This window comes from Chiloscyllium punctatum, chromosome 34 (assembly GCF_047496795.1).
Source record: "Chiloscyllium punctatum isolate Juve2018m chromosome 34, sChiPun1.3, whole genome shotgun sequence".
NCBI lineage: Eukaryota > Metazoa > Chordata > Chondrichthyes > Orectolobiformes > Hemiscylliidae > Chiloscyllium > Chiloscyllium punctatum.
The window spans coordinates 43,226,169-43,245,459 of record NC_092772.1 but is presented as its reverse complement, the minus strand read 5'-3'; the positions used below and the strand labels follow the sequence as shown (position 1 = coordinate 43,245,459).

Below are 19,291 nucleotides of genomic sequence, written 5' to 3'. Positions count from 1 at the left end.
ATTGAACATTTCCTTTTTTTGAATTACCTCCAATCAAATAATATCTTACCTTAGAGGAGGAGAGCAAACTTACTGGCAGGTCAGGAAGTTAATAAACATCCCACCATCATCCCAAGTATCCCTACATGCCGTGACAAAAGCTAAAGAAGTGGAGCTGTCTTTGCTGGGTGACTCATCCAGGGTGCGAGAATCTCCAGCTGTGTGCTTATGTTCTCCGAGAGCTAAGATGTTAGCACAGCCGCTTTTAAGATACAAAAGTTTGAAAATACATACCAACTGATTCAAGAACAGCTTCTTCCCCAGTGTTATCAGATTTATGAGTGTACCTTTCATACATTTGAGTTGATCTTTCTCTGCGCCTTGTCTGTAGCTGTAACGCTATACTCTGCATTCTGGTCTTTTACTCTGATGTACAGGGTACTTATGTAAGGTACACATGTACAACATCCAAAACAATAACTTTCATTGTATCTTGGTGCATGTGACAATAATAAATCAAGTCAAATTTTAAAAAGTATTCATTTAAATATTATAAGGTGTGTACTTACTTTTCGTGGACAGACAGACTGCCAAAAAGGCACACATCAGATTAAGTACTATGAAAGCTGTAGAAGCCAATGCTATTGGCAATATAGGACTGGAATCTGACAAAAAAAGGCAATAATCTTCCATCAGCATAACACTTTCGCATTTTCTCATTAACCTGCATCAGAAATGATGAGAGGTTTAGACTGGTTCTGGAGCAGGTGCAACTTGAATCTAGATTACCTGACCCAGAGGTTAGGACATATCCACCGTACCACTGGAGCTCCGCACAGTATAGCGATCAGTATTTTTAATCAATCTGTTCAGATATGTTATGAGGAAGAATCTTGATCTCCTGGCTCACTGGGTGAGAACACTACCACTGCCCCATAAAAGTGACCCAGTATTGTGGCAAGTTTTGTTATTTAACCCGTTTTTCTAATCAACTTGCTCAGAGATGGTGTAACGCACCTCTGGAGCAGGTAGAATTTCAAACAGACCTCCTGGTCGAGGGGTGCAAGTACTGCTTCTGCAGCATATGAACCTCTGCCCTGTAGAATGAAAAATGTTATAGTGAAGGTCAGAGGGATGGATGGAGCTAATAAGTGGGAAGGAAGATGGACAGGTAGGGCGGTGCAGAGTTGAAGGGTTAGATGTGGGATGAGGCGGAGAGACCAGAGATAACTTGTTCAGAGATGTTATTACACACCTTTGGAGCAAGGGCCTCCCAGTCCAGCGATAGGGATACTACCACTGCACCACAAGAGGGCCCCAGTATAGCTACATATTTTAAAAACTTCATCCACTTTTCTAACCACTCTGTTTGGAGATGTTGTGATACACTGCTGGAGCAGGTGGGACTTCAATCCTGCCACCTGGTCCAGGGGGAGGGATACTACTACTGTACCACAAAAGGGCCCCAGTACAGTGACTTTCTTTTTTAATTGAACATATTTTTCTGATCAACCTGTTCACAGATGATATCACCCACCTCTGGAGCAGGTGGTCCCTGCACCTCAATCTCCTAGCCTGGGGAATCGGCACTACCACTGCACTACAAGAGCTCCTGCCCTAGTACAGTGACATTACCTTTACAACAATAGAAATCACCTGCATCATCTATCTATAGTTTGCCAGTCATCATTGACAATTATACTTTAAGAAGCTGTAGACAAACATGCGAACTGAATAAATTACTGATTGAGTAATTTACCTGGATAGCTGTAATCATAAAACCCCGGGAAAACTGTGTCTTGTTTCAGCCATCCTTAAACTATAAAAATAACATACTGTTTCCAACAAGACAAGACATTAGAGTACTCTGTCAGAGCGAGGTTAATACTTGACTTACTTATCTCTGCTGCCACAGCTTCATTGATTTGTTCTTCACGGTCTGAAACAAGAAATTGAAAGGCCTTGATTTTTAATTCACAAAATCAGAGTTAAAGACTCAGCTGCCCCATACCGAGACTTTAATTCCTTGAGGTTTGACCATTTCCATCTTGAAGGACATGGGCAGCAGATACATGGGATTACCACCCCGACAAGTCCTCCTCTGAGCCACTCACCAGGTTCAATTCCGGCCTCATGTGACTCTCTGTGTGGAGTTTGCACATTCTCCCCGTGTCTGCGTGGGTTTCCTCCGCGTGCTCCGGTTTCCTCCCACAGTCCAAAAATGTGCAGGTTAGGTGAATTGGCCATGTTAAATTGCCCATAGTGTTAGGTGAAGGGATAAATGTAGGGGAAAGGATGGGTTGCTCTTCGGAGAGTCAGTGTGGACTGGTTGGGCCAAAGGGCTTGTTTCCACAGTGTAGAGAAGCTTTAAAAAAAAACTAACTTGGAAATATATTGGCTGAAATAGATTCCAGTGTTGCTGGAATCCTGAAATCCCATCCCTAAGGGCATTGTGGGTCAACCTACAGCACATGGACTGCAGTGGTTCAAGAAGGTAGCTCACCCTCACCATCCCAAGAGGGCAATTAGGGACAGGGACAATAAATGCTCAAATCAACTAACGATGCACACATTCAGGTAAGCTCAATACCGCATGTCAAAAATTCTGTTTAAATATCATCCCAATCCACAGAATCATGGCAACAGATTCTACAGTTCAACTCATCCACACAGACCAAGTTTCCCAAACTAAACTAGTCCCATTTCCCTGCATTTGACCCATTTCCCTCTAAACCATTCCTATTTATGTACCTGTGTAAATGTCTTTTAAATGTTGTAATTATAACTGCGCCTCCCACTTCCTTTGGTAGCTCGTCCCATATACACACCACCCTGTGTGTGAAAACGTTGCCCCTCATGTCACTGCTAAAACTTTCTTCTCTCACCTTAAAATTGTACTGCCTAGGTTTGGACTTGCATACCCTGGGGAAAAGGTGTTGTCTATTCACCTTACCTATGCCCCTCATAATTACATAAACCTCTATAAGATCATCGCTCAACCTCCCCTGCTCCAGTGAGAAAAATCCCAGCTTATTCAGCCTTATAACTTTGAACCCTCCAGATCTGGTAACCCCTTTGTAAATCTTTTCTGCCCCCTTTCCAATTTAATAATGTCCTTCCTATAGTCAGACGACCAGAACTGTACACAGTACTCCAAAAGTGGCCTCACTAATGTCCTGTACAACTACAACATGACCTCCCAACTCCTATACTCGAGGCTGTGATCCAAGGGAAGGCAAGCATGCCCAACGCCCTCTTCACCACATTGTCCACTTGAAATGTAACTTTTAACAAACTGAGTACCTCAACTCCAAGGATTCTCTGTTCGACAAAACCCCCTACCATAACTGTGGAAGTCTATTGGTCTGCCATTTTCCACATGAAATATCACACAGCAGAGCTTACCAACAATAAACTCACCCATCACAGTTACTTGCAACCAGTCACTCTGGGCAGTGAAGACTGTTTTACCACTGACATCAATGAGGCAATAACATGAGTAATTCCCCTCATCACAATAGGTCACATTCCCTATCGTAATAGTCACGTTGCTCTTCTCTTCCTTAATTTGGAAATGCTCATTTTGTTTGTGACCCCCCTTGAAGATGAAACACCGACTGCTGGTGGCTGTGAGGCAAGTCATTGTGAAAGTTTCGCCTTCTGTGACCTCAGCTGCTGGATATACTTGGAGGACACTCAAAGGTGCCTTGATTCCACCTGGGAGACAGAGAGAAAACAAATCAGGCACACCATGTGACAGTAGAACATAGAACATAGTACTATGACAATGTAAACTTCTGTGCTTGAACAACTGTTCATGGTTTGGACAAATCAACAAAAGATAACCTGTTGCACGTGGGAAAAAAAGCAGCAATAACTCTGCCTGGAATAAATTGTTTCTCGAGATGAAAGGGGCAAGTTATAAATCAATTAGAAGCAACATGCCAATTAACCATCTATGGGAAGAATCAACATAATCAAGCTATTTTGATTTGATGTGATTTATTGATGTCACATGTACTGAGATACAGTGAAAAATATTGTGTTGCATGCTAATCAGATGACTTATACCTTACATAAGGTAGGAGAACAAAATGCAGAATACAGTCTTATGGCTACAGAGATGGTGCAGAGAAAGATCAACTCTAATATATGAGTGATCCCTTCATGAGTCTGTTAACAGCGAGGAATAAGCTGTACTTGAATCGTTTAGTACGTGTTTTTAAACTGCTGATGGAAGTGGGTGGAAGAGAGTTGAACTGAGATGGGGTTAGTCTTTGATGATGTTGGCTGCTTTCCCAAGGCAGTGGGAAGTGTGGGTGGATCAATGGAAGGAAGGCTAGTTTGTCTAATGGACTGGGCTGCATTCTCAACTCTGTAATTTCTTGTGGTCTTATGCCAAACAGTTGCCATACTGAGTTGTGATGCATCTGGACAGGATGCTTTCTACAGTGCATATATAAAAATTGGTGCCAGTCATTGCGGACATGTCAAATTTCTGTAGGTCATCCTGAGGAAGTAGAGTGTGCTTCCTTGACTATAGGATTGATGTGAATGGACCAGGAGAGTTGATAATATTTACTCCTCCAAAATAAGAATCTAATGACCACCTCCATCTCAGCATCATTGATGAAGACACAGGTGTGAACTCCACCCCACTTCCTGATGTGGATCTCTAGCTCCTTCATTTTGCTGACATTGAGGGAGAGATTGTTGTCTTTGCACCAAGTCACTAAGCTCTCCATCTCATATGTACATACATGATATAAGATAGTGTAAAATAAATAAGTGCTACTCACCCAATATGGACAAGCGAACAGGAGTACTAGGCCTTGATCTCTGACGGCGATTGGAAATGTTTGCATACAAGCAACGGTAATTCCCAAGATGTTGGGAAGTTATGTTGATGATGGTGTAGACCACAGACGAGCTCAAGATAGATGTAACGTTGTAAATGACCTTGTCATTTTGAAACAGATAGACAATTTTTGGATCTTCAGTGTGCGTTTCACACTTGACAATGACAACCCCACCCTGTAGGGCCAGGCCAGTCACAGGTTCCAATGTTATTGTTGGGTTTGGAAAGTTTCCTGTTAAGTGTAAAGAATTCAATCATTCTGTTGTCTTTGACTTGTGAACAGAAATGCCTCAAAGTTTCTCCTTGGCTACACAGACATTTTGTAAAATGGTGAGATGAATTTGAATCACTCCAATGTTTTCAAGGGTCGTTCTACTAAGTGCATCCCATTCTCTATAAGACCTTGAGGACATGAGAAATTGGAGCAGGAGTAGGCTATTCAGCCCCTCAAGACTGCTCCACCCTTTGATAGGATCATAACTGATTCTGCAATCCTCATGTCTACTTTATCTCATCACTGCTGACTCCCTGACTGATCAAGAATCTATCTATCTCAGCCTTAGATATTGACAAGGACTGTCCCTAGAGCTCTCTGTGGTAACGACTTCCAAAATTTCTCAACCCAACATTAGAGAGGTCATTGTTTCTAACCAATGGGGATGCAATAGATTGAAGAAACTTCTTCTCTGTGCTGTAGATCTCGAAGTCTCTGAAGCCAGAAGACTATTAAACCACAAGAAATAGGAGCAGAATGAGGTCCATTAAGCCTATTCTAGCATTCAGTGATGATTGATATGTTTCTCAATCCCATTCTCCTTCCTTCTCCCTGTACCCTCATCAATCATGAACCTATCTATCTCTGTCTTAAAGACACTCAATGACTTAGATTCCACAGTCCTCTGTGGCAATGAGTTCCTCCGATCTTCTGGCTGAAAAAAATCCCTCCTCCCCTCAGTTCTATGGGATCATTCCTTCACTGTGTCTTTGCATCCCACTCTCTCCTACGAGTGGAAACTTCTTCTCTATGTCCAATCCAGGGCTTTCAGTATTCAGTAAGTTTCAGTCAGATCTTCCCTCTTCCTCCTAAACTCCATCGAGTACAGATCCAGAGTTATCAATCTCTCCTCATATGAGAAGTCCCTCATCCCTGGGATCCTTCTTGTAAACCTACTCTGGGCTCCCTTCAACATGTCCTTCCTTAGATACGGGGTGCCAAAAACTGCTCATGAAATTTCAAATTAACTTGTTGATTCAGTGTCATGAGAGGACCCGACATAATATTGATCAACCCATAGCATTAGAAAAGCAAGCCATAACTAGATTAGATTAGATTCCCTAAGTGTGGAAATAGGCCCTTCGGCCCAACAAGTCCACACCGACCCTCCTAACAGTAACCCACCCAGACCCATTTCCCTCTGACTAATGCACCTAACACTATGGGCAATTTAGCATGGCCAATTCACCCTCACCTGCACATCTTTGGAATGTGGGAGGAAACCGGACCACCCAGAGGAACCCCATGCAGACACAGGGAGAATGTGCAAATTCCACACAGACAGTTGCCCAAGGGCTGGAATCGAATCTTGGACCCTAATCACTGGGCCTCCGTGCCACTGTAATGATTCGATTGCCTTCCTCATCATTGCAAAATGCAGCCTTGCCTTGTCTGTTCACTGTTATTGCTGTTGCTTCAGATTGCTACAGGGTAAAATGTGCCTGCAATTGGCAAATTTATTAATTCTACTTTATGTGATCCATACTTCCATTGGATTCACAAAATGGATCTCCTTGTAAGCTCTCTGAGCAAGGTATTGTTGAACCATTATATATTGAGGTTGCACTTATTTCCAAATATATTCTAAAGGAAAATAGGATGTGCTTGACTACCCTATTTGGTCTGCATCTCCCATCCAATGATGTACCTAATTTCACAGACCCAATCTGTTCTTTCATGTTTTACTTACTTCCAGCCTCTGAATTTTGCTAATACATAGTCATAGAGTCATACAGAATGGAAACAAACCCTTCAGTCCAACTCATTCACATCGACCAAGTTACCCAAAATAAAGTAGTCCCAATTGCCTCCATTTGGCCCATATCCCTCAATTCCTGGATGTCCCTGTTCAAACGTCTTTTAAAAGTTATAACCATATCTGCACTTTCCCTGGCAGCTCATTCCATACAAGCACCACCCTCTGTGTGAAGAAGGTGCCCTCATGTCCCTTTTAAATCTTTCTCCTCTCACCTCCAACATATTCTCTCTACGTTTGGACTCCCCTACTCTGAGGAAAAGGCATTGGCTATTCATCTTTTCTATGCCCCTCATGAGGTCACCCTTCCTACAAGAAACATTCTTGTCAATCTTTTCTGTACCTTTGCCAATTTAATAACATCCTTCCTATAGCAGGGCGATCAGAATTGTACACAGTATTCCAAAAGTGGCTTCATTAACTTTCTGTACAACCACAACACAACCTCCCAACTCCTGTATTCAATGGTCTGAGCAATGAATTCAAGAATGTCAAATGGCCCTTGACCACTCTGTCTACCTGTGACGCGGTTTTCATAGAAAGTGGTGAACTCAATGTTCATCACTACCTTCTCCAAATACTCAATGTAATTCAATGATAAAACATCATGCAAACATTCCTGTCAATATTTCAATAGTTTGACTTTCTTTGCAAAAAAAAAAAAGATCTATTAGTGTCAATGCTATTAATTCCAAGTCGTTTTAGTGGCTAAGAGCCAAAATTCCCACTGAAGGAAAGAAGCACAAAGTGTATTTTAAAATGAAAAGAAATCAGGGTCAATTGGCTTTTTGGGTCCAGTATCTAATGTTGATCCCTAATTACCTGCGATAAGGTGGCAGTGAGCTGGGAATAAACATAGAATTCCTACAGCGTGGAAATGGGCCCTTCGGCCAACAAGTCCACACCGACCCTCTGAAGAGTAACCCACCCAGACCCACTCCCCTACCCTACATTTTACCCCTGACAAATGCACCTAACCTACACCTCACTGAACACTACGGACAATTTCGCATGGCCAATTCACTTAACCTGCATATCTTTGGATTGTGGGAGGAAACCCACACAGGCACAGGGGGGAATGTACAAACTCCAGTCGCCTGAGGCTGGAATTGAACCCAGGTCCCTGGGCTGTGAGGCAACAGTGCTAACCACTGAGTCACCATGCTGCCCTAAATTCCAGGCTATTGACCCAGTGACACTGAAGGAATAGCCAATATATTTCCAAGTTGGGATGATGAGTGGCTTGGAGGGGAACTTGCAGCGGGTGATGTTCCCATGTATCTGCTGCCATTACCCTTCTAGATAAGAGTGGTCATGGGTTTGGAAGGTGCTGCCTGAGGATCTTTGGTGAAATTCTGCAGTACATGTTGTAGATAGTACGCATTGCTGTTATTGAGCATCAGTAGTGGAGGGAGTGAAAGTTTGTGGACGTAGTGCCAGTCAAGTAGATCTGCTTTGACCCTGGATGGTTTTGAGCTTCTTGAGTGTTGTTGGAACTGCACTCTCTTCACATTTCTTCCAGACCTGCTGAGTTTCTCCAGCACTTTCTGTGTTTATAACCAACAATATTAACTCTGTTTTTTTGGTATCTCCACAGAGGTGGAGTGTGTGTGGAGATGCATGTAGAGTGTACAGTGTTGCATTTTGGGAGGTCAAATGCAAGAGGCAGGTATACAGTAAATGGCAATACTCTGTACTGATGTACAGGGGGATCTTGGGGTGCAAGTCCATATTTCCTTGGAAGTGGCAACACAAGTGGATAAGGTACACGGAATGCTTGCTTTCATTGGTCAGGGCACTGAGTACAAAAGTTGCCCAGTCATGTTGCAGCTGTATAAAACTTTGTGAGGCCATATTTTGAGTGTTATGTGCTGTTCTGGTCCCCACACTACAGGAAGGATGTGGAGGCTTTGCAGAGGGTGGGAAAGAAAATGACCAGGATTGGTCTGGATTGCAGTATATTCACTGTAACGAGAGGCTGGACAAACTTGGATTGCTTTTGCCAGAGTGTCAGAGGCTGAGAGATGACCTCATCAAAGTAAATAAAATTCTGAGAGGTATTGATAAGGTGAATAGTCAGAGTCTTTTCCCCAGGGTGGAAATGTCAAATACTAGGGGTGTTACAAAGCATGTACATTCACTTTGAAATAGGGAGTGTTTTCTGAATATTGAAGTAAACTTACAGTACAGGCCCAGTTGTCTGAATGGAAAATCTGGGAGATGGGCTATTCCAAAATAGATGCATGGAACAATTGGCTGTTAAAGCATTACCTGGTTGCTGCTTTTATAACAATTCAAATTTAACTAATTTAAATTGTGCCGAGAATTCTAAAACCCAATTGAGTTTGAATTGATTTCCTGTAAAACATACTCACAGTAAAAAGAAAGAAAATGACCAGAAAGATCAGCAGATGGAAGATTGAAGACAGAGACCGTGTGGACTTGAGATTAAGTTAATGTAATATTTAATAATTGTGTGATTGGAACAGTATGTTAATAGGATTGTGTTCAGTTAGGGGAAAGAGTGTTCAGTTTGTTAATAGTTTTGGTTAATGTTCTGTTAGAAAAATAAACCGTTATTTTTCTTTAAATAGTGGATGGTACGAGTTCTCTCACACTTCTAACAGATTACAAGGCAAGGTAAGTTTTTCCGGGGATTTTAATTAACAGAGAGGTTTGAACTCTGTGTCATAACAGGGGGCATAGTTTAGAGTAGCTTCTCCACAGTATGGAAACAGGCCTTTCGGCGCAACAAGTCCATGCTGACCCTCTGAAAAGTAACCCACCCAGACCCATTCCCCCACTCCATATTTATTGCTCACTAATGTGCCTAATCCTATGAGCAATTTAGCATAGCCAATTCACCCTCACCTGCACATCTTTGGATCGTGGGAGGAAACCCATACAGGGACAGAGTGAATGTGCAAACTCCATACAGACAGTCACCCAAGGTGGGAATCAAACCCAGGTGTCTGGTGCTGTGAGGCAGCAGTGTTAACCACTGAGCCACCGTGCCGCCCTAGTTTAAAGGAGGTATACAAACAAGTTGTTTTGAAACAGAAGATCGCAAATGCTTGGAACACATTGCCATGGGAGGTGGTAGAAGCAGATACAACAACAATATTCAAGAGGCATTTGGATAGCCACATGAAGAGGCAGGAAATAGAGGAATACAGACCATGTGCAGGCCGATGGGACTAGGATAGAAAGGCATCATGGTCAGCACAGGTATGGTGGGCTGAAGGGCTGGTGCCTAGGCTGGACTAACCCATGTTCTGTAAACAGCAGATGAACAGGAAGGAGTTGGCCATCAGAGGGAGGCAATGGCCTTATGTTTTCCTCATCCAATCAAAAAGATGACATCTACAGAAATCATTTCAATTATTTTTAATCAAGGAGACATTCAGTGTAGTAACAGTGACAGAAACTTACCGTAATCTCTTCCATGTTCTGGACAAACAGCTGGAGAGATTCACAGGGAGACAAGAAAAAAGAACACATTACTGTTAACGCACAACAAATTGGCCAATCTTTGAAAAGCACAGACACCTTCATGGGCGAGAGACAGAAGGGAAACTGTGCAATGTTTGGGGAGCATAAATAACAACATCAGATCAGTTCATGGCTGATGTGGTTCTATCCTGAGAGAGGGTCCTCATTCGCAATAACTTTCAGTTATTGATTGAGCTTGATTAAGTAAGTGGGCAAAACATTGGCAGGTGTAGCCCCACGATGGGGAAATGTGAAGGAAGGACAAAAGAGCACTGTATTAATTAATTGGAGAGAAACTGCACAAAGATGCAATGCAAAGGGACTTGGGAGGGGACTTGTGCACGAAATGCAGAAAGCAGGTAATCAGGAATGGTTAATGGAATACTGGCTCTTATTTCAAGGGAGGGGGGAGGCCACATCAGAGCACTGTGGATAGTTTTGCTCCCCTTATTTAAGGAAACACATCATTTCCTTGGAGGTGGTTTGGAGAATATTCACTCGGACGGTCTCCAATATAGAGGGATTGTCTTGAGCAAGAGGGTAGGGCACTTTGTGTTGAAGAGTCTTTGTGTTGAATCCCAGGAGATGGGAGAGATACTAAATCAATATTTTGCAAGAGTTTTTACTGCAGAGAAGGAAATTAAATGTAGAGAATGCAAAAAATAAGATTTGATGTTTTAAAAACAGTTCACATGACAGAAGAGGAAGTTCAGGAGATCTTGGAGAATATAAAGGTAGATAAATGTCTGGGACCTGATCTAATGTATCCCAGAACGTTGTTGGAAGTAAAGGAGAAAAATACAAGATCCCTTGAGAAATATCTGCATCAGCAATGAGGTGCCTGATGACTGGAGGGTGTGGCTAATGTTATACCTTTGTTTAAGAAAGACTGTAAGGAGATACCGGGGAATGTGTCTGACTTCGGTTGTTGGTAAATTGTTGGAGGTGATTATAAGAGATAGGACATTTAGAGAGGCAAAAATTGATTAGGGATAGTCAGCATGGTTTTGTGTGAGGAAAACTGTCTCACAAACTTGATTGAGGAGGTTTTTAAGGAGGTTGTTATGGCAGAGCAGTAGACGCTGTTTATTTGGATTTTCGTAAAGCCTTTGACAAGGTTTTACAAAGTAGGTTAATTGGTAAAGTTAGGTCACATGGGATTCAGGGGAGCTTGCCAACTGGATAAATAATTGGCTTAGTTGCCACAGACAGAGTGTGATGGCAGAGGGATGCTTTTCGGACTGGAGGCCTTCAGACTGGAGTAGGGTTCCACATGGATCAGCTCTGGGTCCTCTTTGTCTATCATTTATATAAATTATTTGGCTGATAACATAGAAGGTATGATTAGTAAGTTTATGAATGACACCAAAATTGTTGCCATAGTAGACAATGAAGAAGGATTTTCAAGATGACAAAAGGTCCTTGATCAAATGGCTCAATGGGCTGGAAAATGGGAGATGACGTTTGTTTTGGATAAGTGAAAGGCATTGCATTATGTTACAATAAACAAAGGTAGGGCTTATTTAATTAATGACAGGGCCTCTTGGGTACTGTTATAGAACCGGGGAGCCGAGAGGTTCAGGTACACCATTCTTTAAAGTTTGCATCACATATAAACAGGATGGTTGGAAAGGCATTTGGCAACGTTGCCTTCATTGCTCAGTCCTTTGTGTATGGGAGTTGGGATGTTATGTCGAGGTTGTACAGGACATTAGTGAGGCCTCTTCCAGAATGCTACTCCCAATTCCAGTCACCCAGGTATAGGAAGGATATTATCAACCTGGAGAGGGTTCAGAAGAGTTTTAGAACATAGAACATAGAACATAGAACAATACAGCACAGAACAGGCCCTTCGGCCCACTATGTTGTGCCGAACTTCTATCCTAGATTAAGCACCCATCCATGTACCTATCCAAATGCCGCTTAAAGGTCACCAATGATTCTGACTCTACCACTCCCACAGGCAGCGCATTCCATGCCCCCACCACTCTCTGGGTAAAGAACCCACCCCTGACATCTCCCCTATACCTTCCACCCTTCACCTTAAATTTATGTCCCCTTGTAACACTCTGTTGTACCCGGGGAAAATGTTTCTGACTGTCTACTCTATCTATTCCTCTGATCATCTTATAAACCTCGATCAAGTCACCCCTCATCCTTCGCCGTTCCAACGAGAAAAGGCCGAGAACTTTCAACCTATCCTCGTACGACCTACTCTCCATTCCAGGCAACATCCTGGTAAATCTCCTCTGCACCCTCTCCAAAGCTTCCACATCTTTCCTAAAGTGAGGCGACCAGAACTGCATACAGTACTCCAACTGTGGCCTAACCAAAGTCCTGTACAGCTGCAACATCACTTCACGACTCTTGAATTCAATCCCTCTGCTAATGAATGATAATACTCCATAGGCCTTCTTACAAACTCTATCCACCTGAGTGGCAACCTTCAAAGATCTATGTACATAGACCCCAAGATCCCTCTGTTCCTCCACCTGACTAAGAACCCTACCATTAACCCTGTATTCCGCATTCTTATTTGTTCTTCCAAAATGGACAACCTCACACTTGGCAGGGTTGAACTCCATCTGCCACTCCTCAGCCCAGCTCTGCATCATATCTAAGTCCCTCTGCAGCCGACAACAGCCCTCCTCACTGTCCACAACTCCACCTATCTTCGTATCATCTGCAAATGTACTGACCCACCCTTCGACTCCCTCTTCCAAGTCATTAATAAAAATGACAAACAGCAGAGGGCCCAGAACTGATCCCTGCGGAACTCCACTTGTAACTGGGCTCCAGGCTGAATATTTACCATCTACCACCACTCTCTGCCTTCGACCGGTTAGCCAGTTTTCTATCCAATTGGCCAAATTTCCCTCTATCCCATGCCTCCTGACTTTCCGCATAAGCCTACCATGGGGAACCTTATCAAATGCCTTACTAAAATCCATGTACACTACATCCACTGCTCTACCCTCATCCACATGCTTGGTCACTTCCTCGAAGAATTCAATAAGACTTGTAAGGCAAGACCTACCCTTCACAAATCCGTGCTGGCTGTCCCTAATCAAGCAGTGTCTTTATCAGGATGTTGCTGGGTATGGAAGGTTTGAGTTATAAAGAAAGGTTGGATAGGCCGGGATCTATTTCATCAGAGTGTAGGAGTTGAGAGGTGACCTAATAGAAGTTTATAAAATAATGAGCGGATAGAGGATGTTTCGCATGTGGAATGAACTGCCTGACAATGGTGGATGCGGGTATAATTACAATGTTTAAAAGACATTTGGATGGATACATAAATAGGAAAGGTTTGAAGGGATTTGTGTCAGGACCAGGCAGGTGGGACTGGTTTAGCTTGGGGTTATGTTCTGGTCAGACGGGTTGGAACGAAGATTCTGTTTCTGTGCTGTATGGCTCGAGGTTGGGACTCTACTCACTGGGCTTCGAAAGAATGAGATCTCATTGAAACATATAGGGGCTTGACATGTTCAATGCTGATGTGATGCTTTCCCCTCATGGGTGAGTCCAGGACTAGAGGGCACACAAGGGGAGTTGTCGGCCTACTAGTATTATTGCCAGACTATTAATCCAGAGACCCTGGTAATGTTCAGAGAACCTGGGTTCACATCCTGCTACGGCAGATTGTTGAATTTGAATTCAGTCAATATCTGGAATTTTCTATTAATGACCATGAATCAATTGTCAGATAAAAACCATCATTAATACCCTTCAGGGATGGAAATTGCCATCCTTACCTGGTCTGGCCTATGAGTGACTCCAGACTCACAACTGTAACTGACACTTAACTCCCCTCTGGGCAATGGGTAATAAATGCTGTCCTGGCCAATGATGCCTACATCCTGTCAATGAATTTTTTAAAAAGTCTCAGAACAAAGGAGTGCTAATTTCAGACTGAGATGAGGAGGAATTTCTTCCCTCAGAGAGTTGGAAGTTATTGGAACTTCTTGCCATAGACATGTGTGTGTGTGGGGGGGGGCAGAGTTCTTTTGCATATTGAAGGCCAAAATAGATAAGATTCAAGGGAATCAAGGGAAAGTGGATGTGAGGAATGTGGAATCAACCACAGTCCTGCTGAGTGGTGCGGCGGACTCAAGATGTTGTGCCATAAGAGACACTGTTCCCATCTCTTATAGCACAGAGAAGTAGATGGATGGGAGCTAATGGAGCAACTGAACAAAGTAGGATTGAAGTCACTGGAAGTTATATGTTGCTGAACAAAAAAAACCATGCAAAACATCCTCTATTGTTGTTCACTATTTATATAAATGGTTTAGATAAGAATATCGGAGGTATGGTGTCATGGACAGTGAAGAAGGTTTTCTAAGAGTGCAATGGGATCTTGATCAGATAAGCCATTGGGCCAGTGTGTGATAGATGATGTTTAATTTAGATAAATGCGAGGTATTGCATTATGTCAAAGCAAGTCAGGGCAGGAGTTATGCAGCTTATTGTAGGGCCCCAGGGAACACTGATGATCAGAGAGACCGAGAGGTGCAGGTGCACGGTTCCTTGAAAGTGGTGTTGCAGGTAGACAGGATGGTGAAGAAGGCATTTGATGTGTTTGCCTCCATCAGTCACAACACTGAGTACAGGTGTTGGGATGTCATGCTGAGGCTTTACGAGATATTGGTAAGAGTCTCTTTAGAATACTCCATACAATTTTACCCTGGTCTAGGATGGATGTTTATCAGGGGAGGCTGGATGGGCTGGGACATTTTTCCCTAGATGATAGGATGCCAGAAGAGCTGGTGGAGGCAGGTACAATTACAATATTTAAAGGACATTTGGACAGATCCATGAATAGGAAAGGTTTAGAGGAATTTGGGCCAATTGTAGGCAAATGAGACTCGTTCAGTTTAGGAAACCTGTTTGGTATGGCTGAGTTGGATCAAAGGGTCTGTGTCTGTGCTGTATGTCTCTATAACGTATACCTTAACTGTAGTGATCTGGTTGACTCTTAACTGCCTGTAAGAGGGTGAGTAGGGATGGGCAATAAAAGCGGGTCCTAGCATGTGTGGTGACCCATCTTAGATTTAGATAGATTGATAGATTAGATAGATTTAGATAGATTACTTACAGTGTGGAAACAGGCCCTTCGGCCCAACAAGTCCACACCGCCCCGCCGAAGCGTAACCCACCCATACCCCTACATCTACCCCTTACCTAACACTACGGGCAATTTAGCATGGCCAATTCACCTAACCTGCACATCTTTGGACTGTGGGAAGAAACCGGAGCACCTGGAGGAAACCCACGCAGACATGGGGAGAACATGCAAAGTCCACACAGTCAGTCGCCTGAGGCGGGAATTGAACCTGGGTCTCAGGCGCTGTGAGGCAGCAGTGCTAACCACTGTGCCACCGTGCCACCCAGATGAGGGGTAAACTTAGAGAATACTGAGAGATCTGGATAAAGTGGACATGGAGAAGATGTTTCCACAAGTAGGAGAGACTAGGGCCCAGAGCACATCATCAGAGTGAATGGATGACCCTCAAGGACTGAGATGAGAAACGTCTTTGAGCCAGAGGGTGGTGAATCTGTGGGACACATTGCCACAGAGGACTGTGGAGGCCAAGTCATTGAGTGTCTTTAGGACAGAGATAGATAGGTTTGTGATTAGTAAGGGGATCAAGGATTACATGGTGAAGGCAGGAAAATCAGGCTGAGAAACACATCAGCCAGAATTGAAAAATGGAGAGGATTTGAGAGGTTGAATGGCCTAATCCAGCTCCTGTACGTCATGGTCTGATGGTCAACATTTACTGGATTGACAGAGAGGAAAGAAAATATTAAGTGGCTATGTGCTGACTTTCAACAGAAGCCTACAAATCCTACGAAGTGTTGATGTTTTTTCAGACATTATGCAAATTTTGTGGTTGCCAATTCATTTTCAATTGCCTGACCCCCAATTAATTCACCTCGTAACTACAGTCAAGAGGAGGAATGAAACAATGGATTTAATAACACATTGTGAGTGGGGGGAGCTGAATAACCAAAGACCAGTGAAGATGGTGATCCTCAAGAGACTGAAAGTGGGCATTCACAGACTAATTTCTTGTTGTTACAATGTGTGCTTTTTCTCAAAACATATTGGTTTGGAACAGGTGGGTCTTGAACCCAGACCTCCTGGCGCAAAGGCAGAGTAGAAAATGTGTTGCTGGAAAAGCGCAGCAGGTCAGGCAGCATCCAAGGAACAGGAGAATCGACGTTTCGGGCATGAGCCCTTTCCTGCTGCACTTTTCCAGCAACACATTTTCAGCTCTGATCTCCAGCATCTGCAGTCCTCACTTTCTCCTCAAAGGCAGATACGACCTCTGCAATGCTTTTAACATTCGAGGAGGGAAGGGATAGCACTGGGAGAGGGTTCAGAGGGATATTCACCAGGATGTTGCCTTGGGAGCTGGAAAGTTTCAGGGATAGAGAGAGATTGGACAGGCTGGGGTTGTCCGGGAGATTGTGAGAGGGAGGACATAATTGAGATACATAAAATGAGGAGGGTGCATAGATAGGGGAGACAGGAAGAAACCTTTCCCTCTCGATGGAGGGATCAGTGACCCAGGGGGCACAGATTGAAGGTAAGGTGCAGGAGGTTTACAGGGGGATGTGAGAAAAACCATACTTTCAAGAAAGCGTTGGATAGAGCTCTTAAGGACAGTGGAATCAAGGGTTATGGGGATAAGGCAGGAACAGGATACTGATTGAGGATGATCAGCCATGATCATAATGAATGGTGGCGCTGGCTCGAAGGGCAGAATGGCCTACTCCTGCACCTATTGTCTATTGTCTATTTTCACCGAGAGGGTGGTGGGAATCTGGAACTGACTGCCTGTAAGGGTGGGAGAGGCAGAAACCCTCATCACATTGAAGAAGGATTTAGATGTGCACTTGTGATGCTACAGCTATGGGCCAGGTGCCACAGAATGAGAATTTGAGAATAGTGAGGCAGTTGTTTTTGACCAACCACAGATACGATGGACCAAAGGTCCTATAGTGTAGACCTCTGTAGCTCTATGCCTCAGTGGCCACAAGATCAGCTGCTTTGACATCCCCATAATATTGATTCTCCAAGACATTACTGCTGAGATATATGAGCTGGGAACCTTAATGTCTGAATACTTTAAATAACATACGGCCTCAAGCAGAAAACATGAATGAAAAGAAAGGAAAAACAAAATTAAAAAGAATCTCTAGATTCAATTCACAACTTAGTAGATGAACATGACAGTTCTCAAAACAAAAGGAAACAATGTTTTAGAGGACAAATACTTACCCATTAATAGCAGAAAAATCATCCGGAACATTTTATCTACAAAAGTGCGACACAACATTGAGGAACAGAGTTATGGCTGGTTAAATGTAACCCTACAATTTGAGGCCTAAGTGAAGAATGGAGTTGAAGAGTTCCGTTAATTAGACAGGAAGTATGAAGCTGCAAAATCAGACACTGGGGAAGAGACGCTGATTTAGCTTTTACACTAAGACCACAGGAAGTCAGTCTGCCGCTCAAAAAAGGAGGAAGAAGACACCACAATTGACGTCAGCAGAGATCAAAGATTGCTTGTAAAGCCTCAAGGAATGGGACAAGGCAGAAACGAAGTAAGTGAGGCCCATTTCATAGAGCCATAGAGAATCGCAGAGGGTCATGGAGAGACATTGAGTTATAAAGAGTCATACAGCATTGAAACAGGCCCTACTTGTTGCATTAAACTTGTAAATCTATCACTCCTCCATTGAGATTATTTTGCTCTTTTCTCGAGTTGGCCTCCTGACCACCAGTGCTGGATGTAGGGGGATGGGTTTTGAGAGCCCTTTACTTCCTTTTGTTTCTCTCTGTCTCCCCACAACCACGTTCTGGGATTGCTGAGTTGTATTTTATTCTACTGCCTGTGAGGCTCAGAGAGCAGCTCTGACTCCAATCCCTGGGAGGACTCAAACCGATAATGGGATAATTACTCTCCCAGTATAGCTTGAAAAGGAAACCTGCAGGATTTGAATCCAGTGTAAGCAGAGGTATGTTTGCTATGTGTCCACATCCTGAAGCTATGAAGCTCGGAGCAGATTAGGCAATGGGGCTGCTCCAGCAAAGACCCTTCACTCACTCGAGCAGACAGCAAAACCTCACAACATCCAAAGCTGGCACAGAGAGAGTTTGTATTAATTGTTAAGGTGCAGAGCATTTATAGTACACTCTGCCACTCTTCTGTGTGTGTGTGTGTCTGTGACTGTGACTGTGTATCTGAGTGTGTGAGAGTGTGACTGTGCGCATGTGTTTCTGCGTGCCCGTCTGTGCAGTGGTGTGTACGTGTGTGTGTGTGACTGTGTCTGGATGTGTACATGTCAGTATGTGTGCATGTGTCTTTGTGTCTGTGTGCATGAGACTGTGTCTGGGTGTATACGCACTGTTGGTGTGCAAGACTGTATGCATGCCCACGTGTTTTGGAAAATCTCTCCTGAACAATCTAAGACTACGCCCCTAGTTCTAGAATCCTCAACCAGTGGAAATAGTTTATCTTTATCCTGTTTTTTCCGGTCAATATCTTGAGGATTTCAATCAGATCTCCCATTGGACTTCTGAATTGGAGAGAAAACAGGCCTCATTTACATAATTGGAACGGTGGCTCAATGGTTAACACTGCTAATTGGAGCCAGTTTCAGGGTTCTGATTCTGGAGATGAGGGGTCTGTCATGTGGAGAGACTGAGCAGTTCAGGCCAATCCCCTCTGGAGTTTAGAAGAATGAGAGGATAACTAATTGAGGGATATAAAACATGAAAGGGTGGGGGGGGTGGGGTCGACAGGGTAGATGGAGAGAAGCTGTTTCCTCGTTTGCGACAACCTAGAATGTGAAGTCATTTCAGGATAAGGGTCTGGGGCAGATTGAAAACAGAGATGAGAAGGAATGACTTCTCTGA

General features: G+C 43.5%; 1 protein-coding gene across 1 annotated transcript in view; it reads right to left on the bottom strand.

Annotated features, from left to right (window-relative positions):
- LOC140459008 (leukocyte immunoglobulin-like receptor subfamily A member 3) overlaps positions 1 to 17,832 on the bottom strand; it is a 28,409-nt gene extending 10,577 nt beyond the window's left edge. Inside the window, exons 1-6 of the mRNA XM_072553723.1 lie at positions 17,651 to 17,832; positions 10,300 to 10,329; positions 4,779 to 5,069; positions 3,400 to 3,696; positions 1,877 to 1,918; positions 549 to 644 (exon numbers count right to left, since the gene is read on the bottom strand). Coding sequence (XP_072409824.1) covers positions 549 to 644; positions 1,877 to 1,918; positions 3,400 to 3,696; positions 4,779 to 5,069; positions 10,300 to 10,329; positions 17,651 to 17,708 — 814 coding nt within the window. The 5' untranslated portion in view covers positions 17,709 to 17,832. The remainder of the gene's footprint in view (positions 1 to 548; positions 645 to 1,876; positions 1,919 to 3,399; positions 3,697 to 4,778; positions 5,070 to 10,299; positions 10,330 to 17,650) is intronic.
- Between the last annotated feature and the right edge of the window lie 1,459 nt (positions 17,833 to 19,291).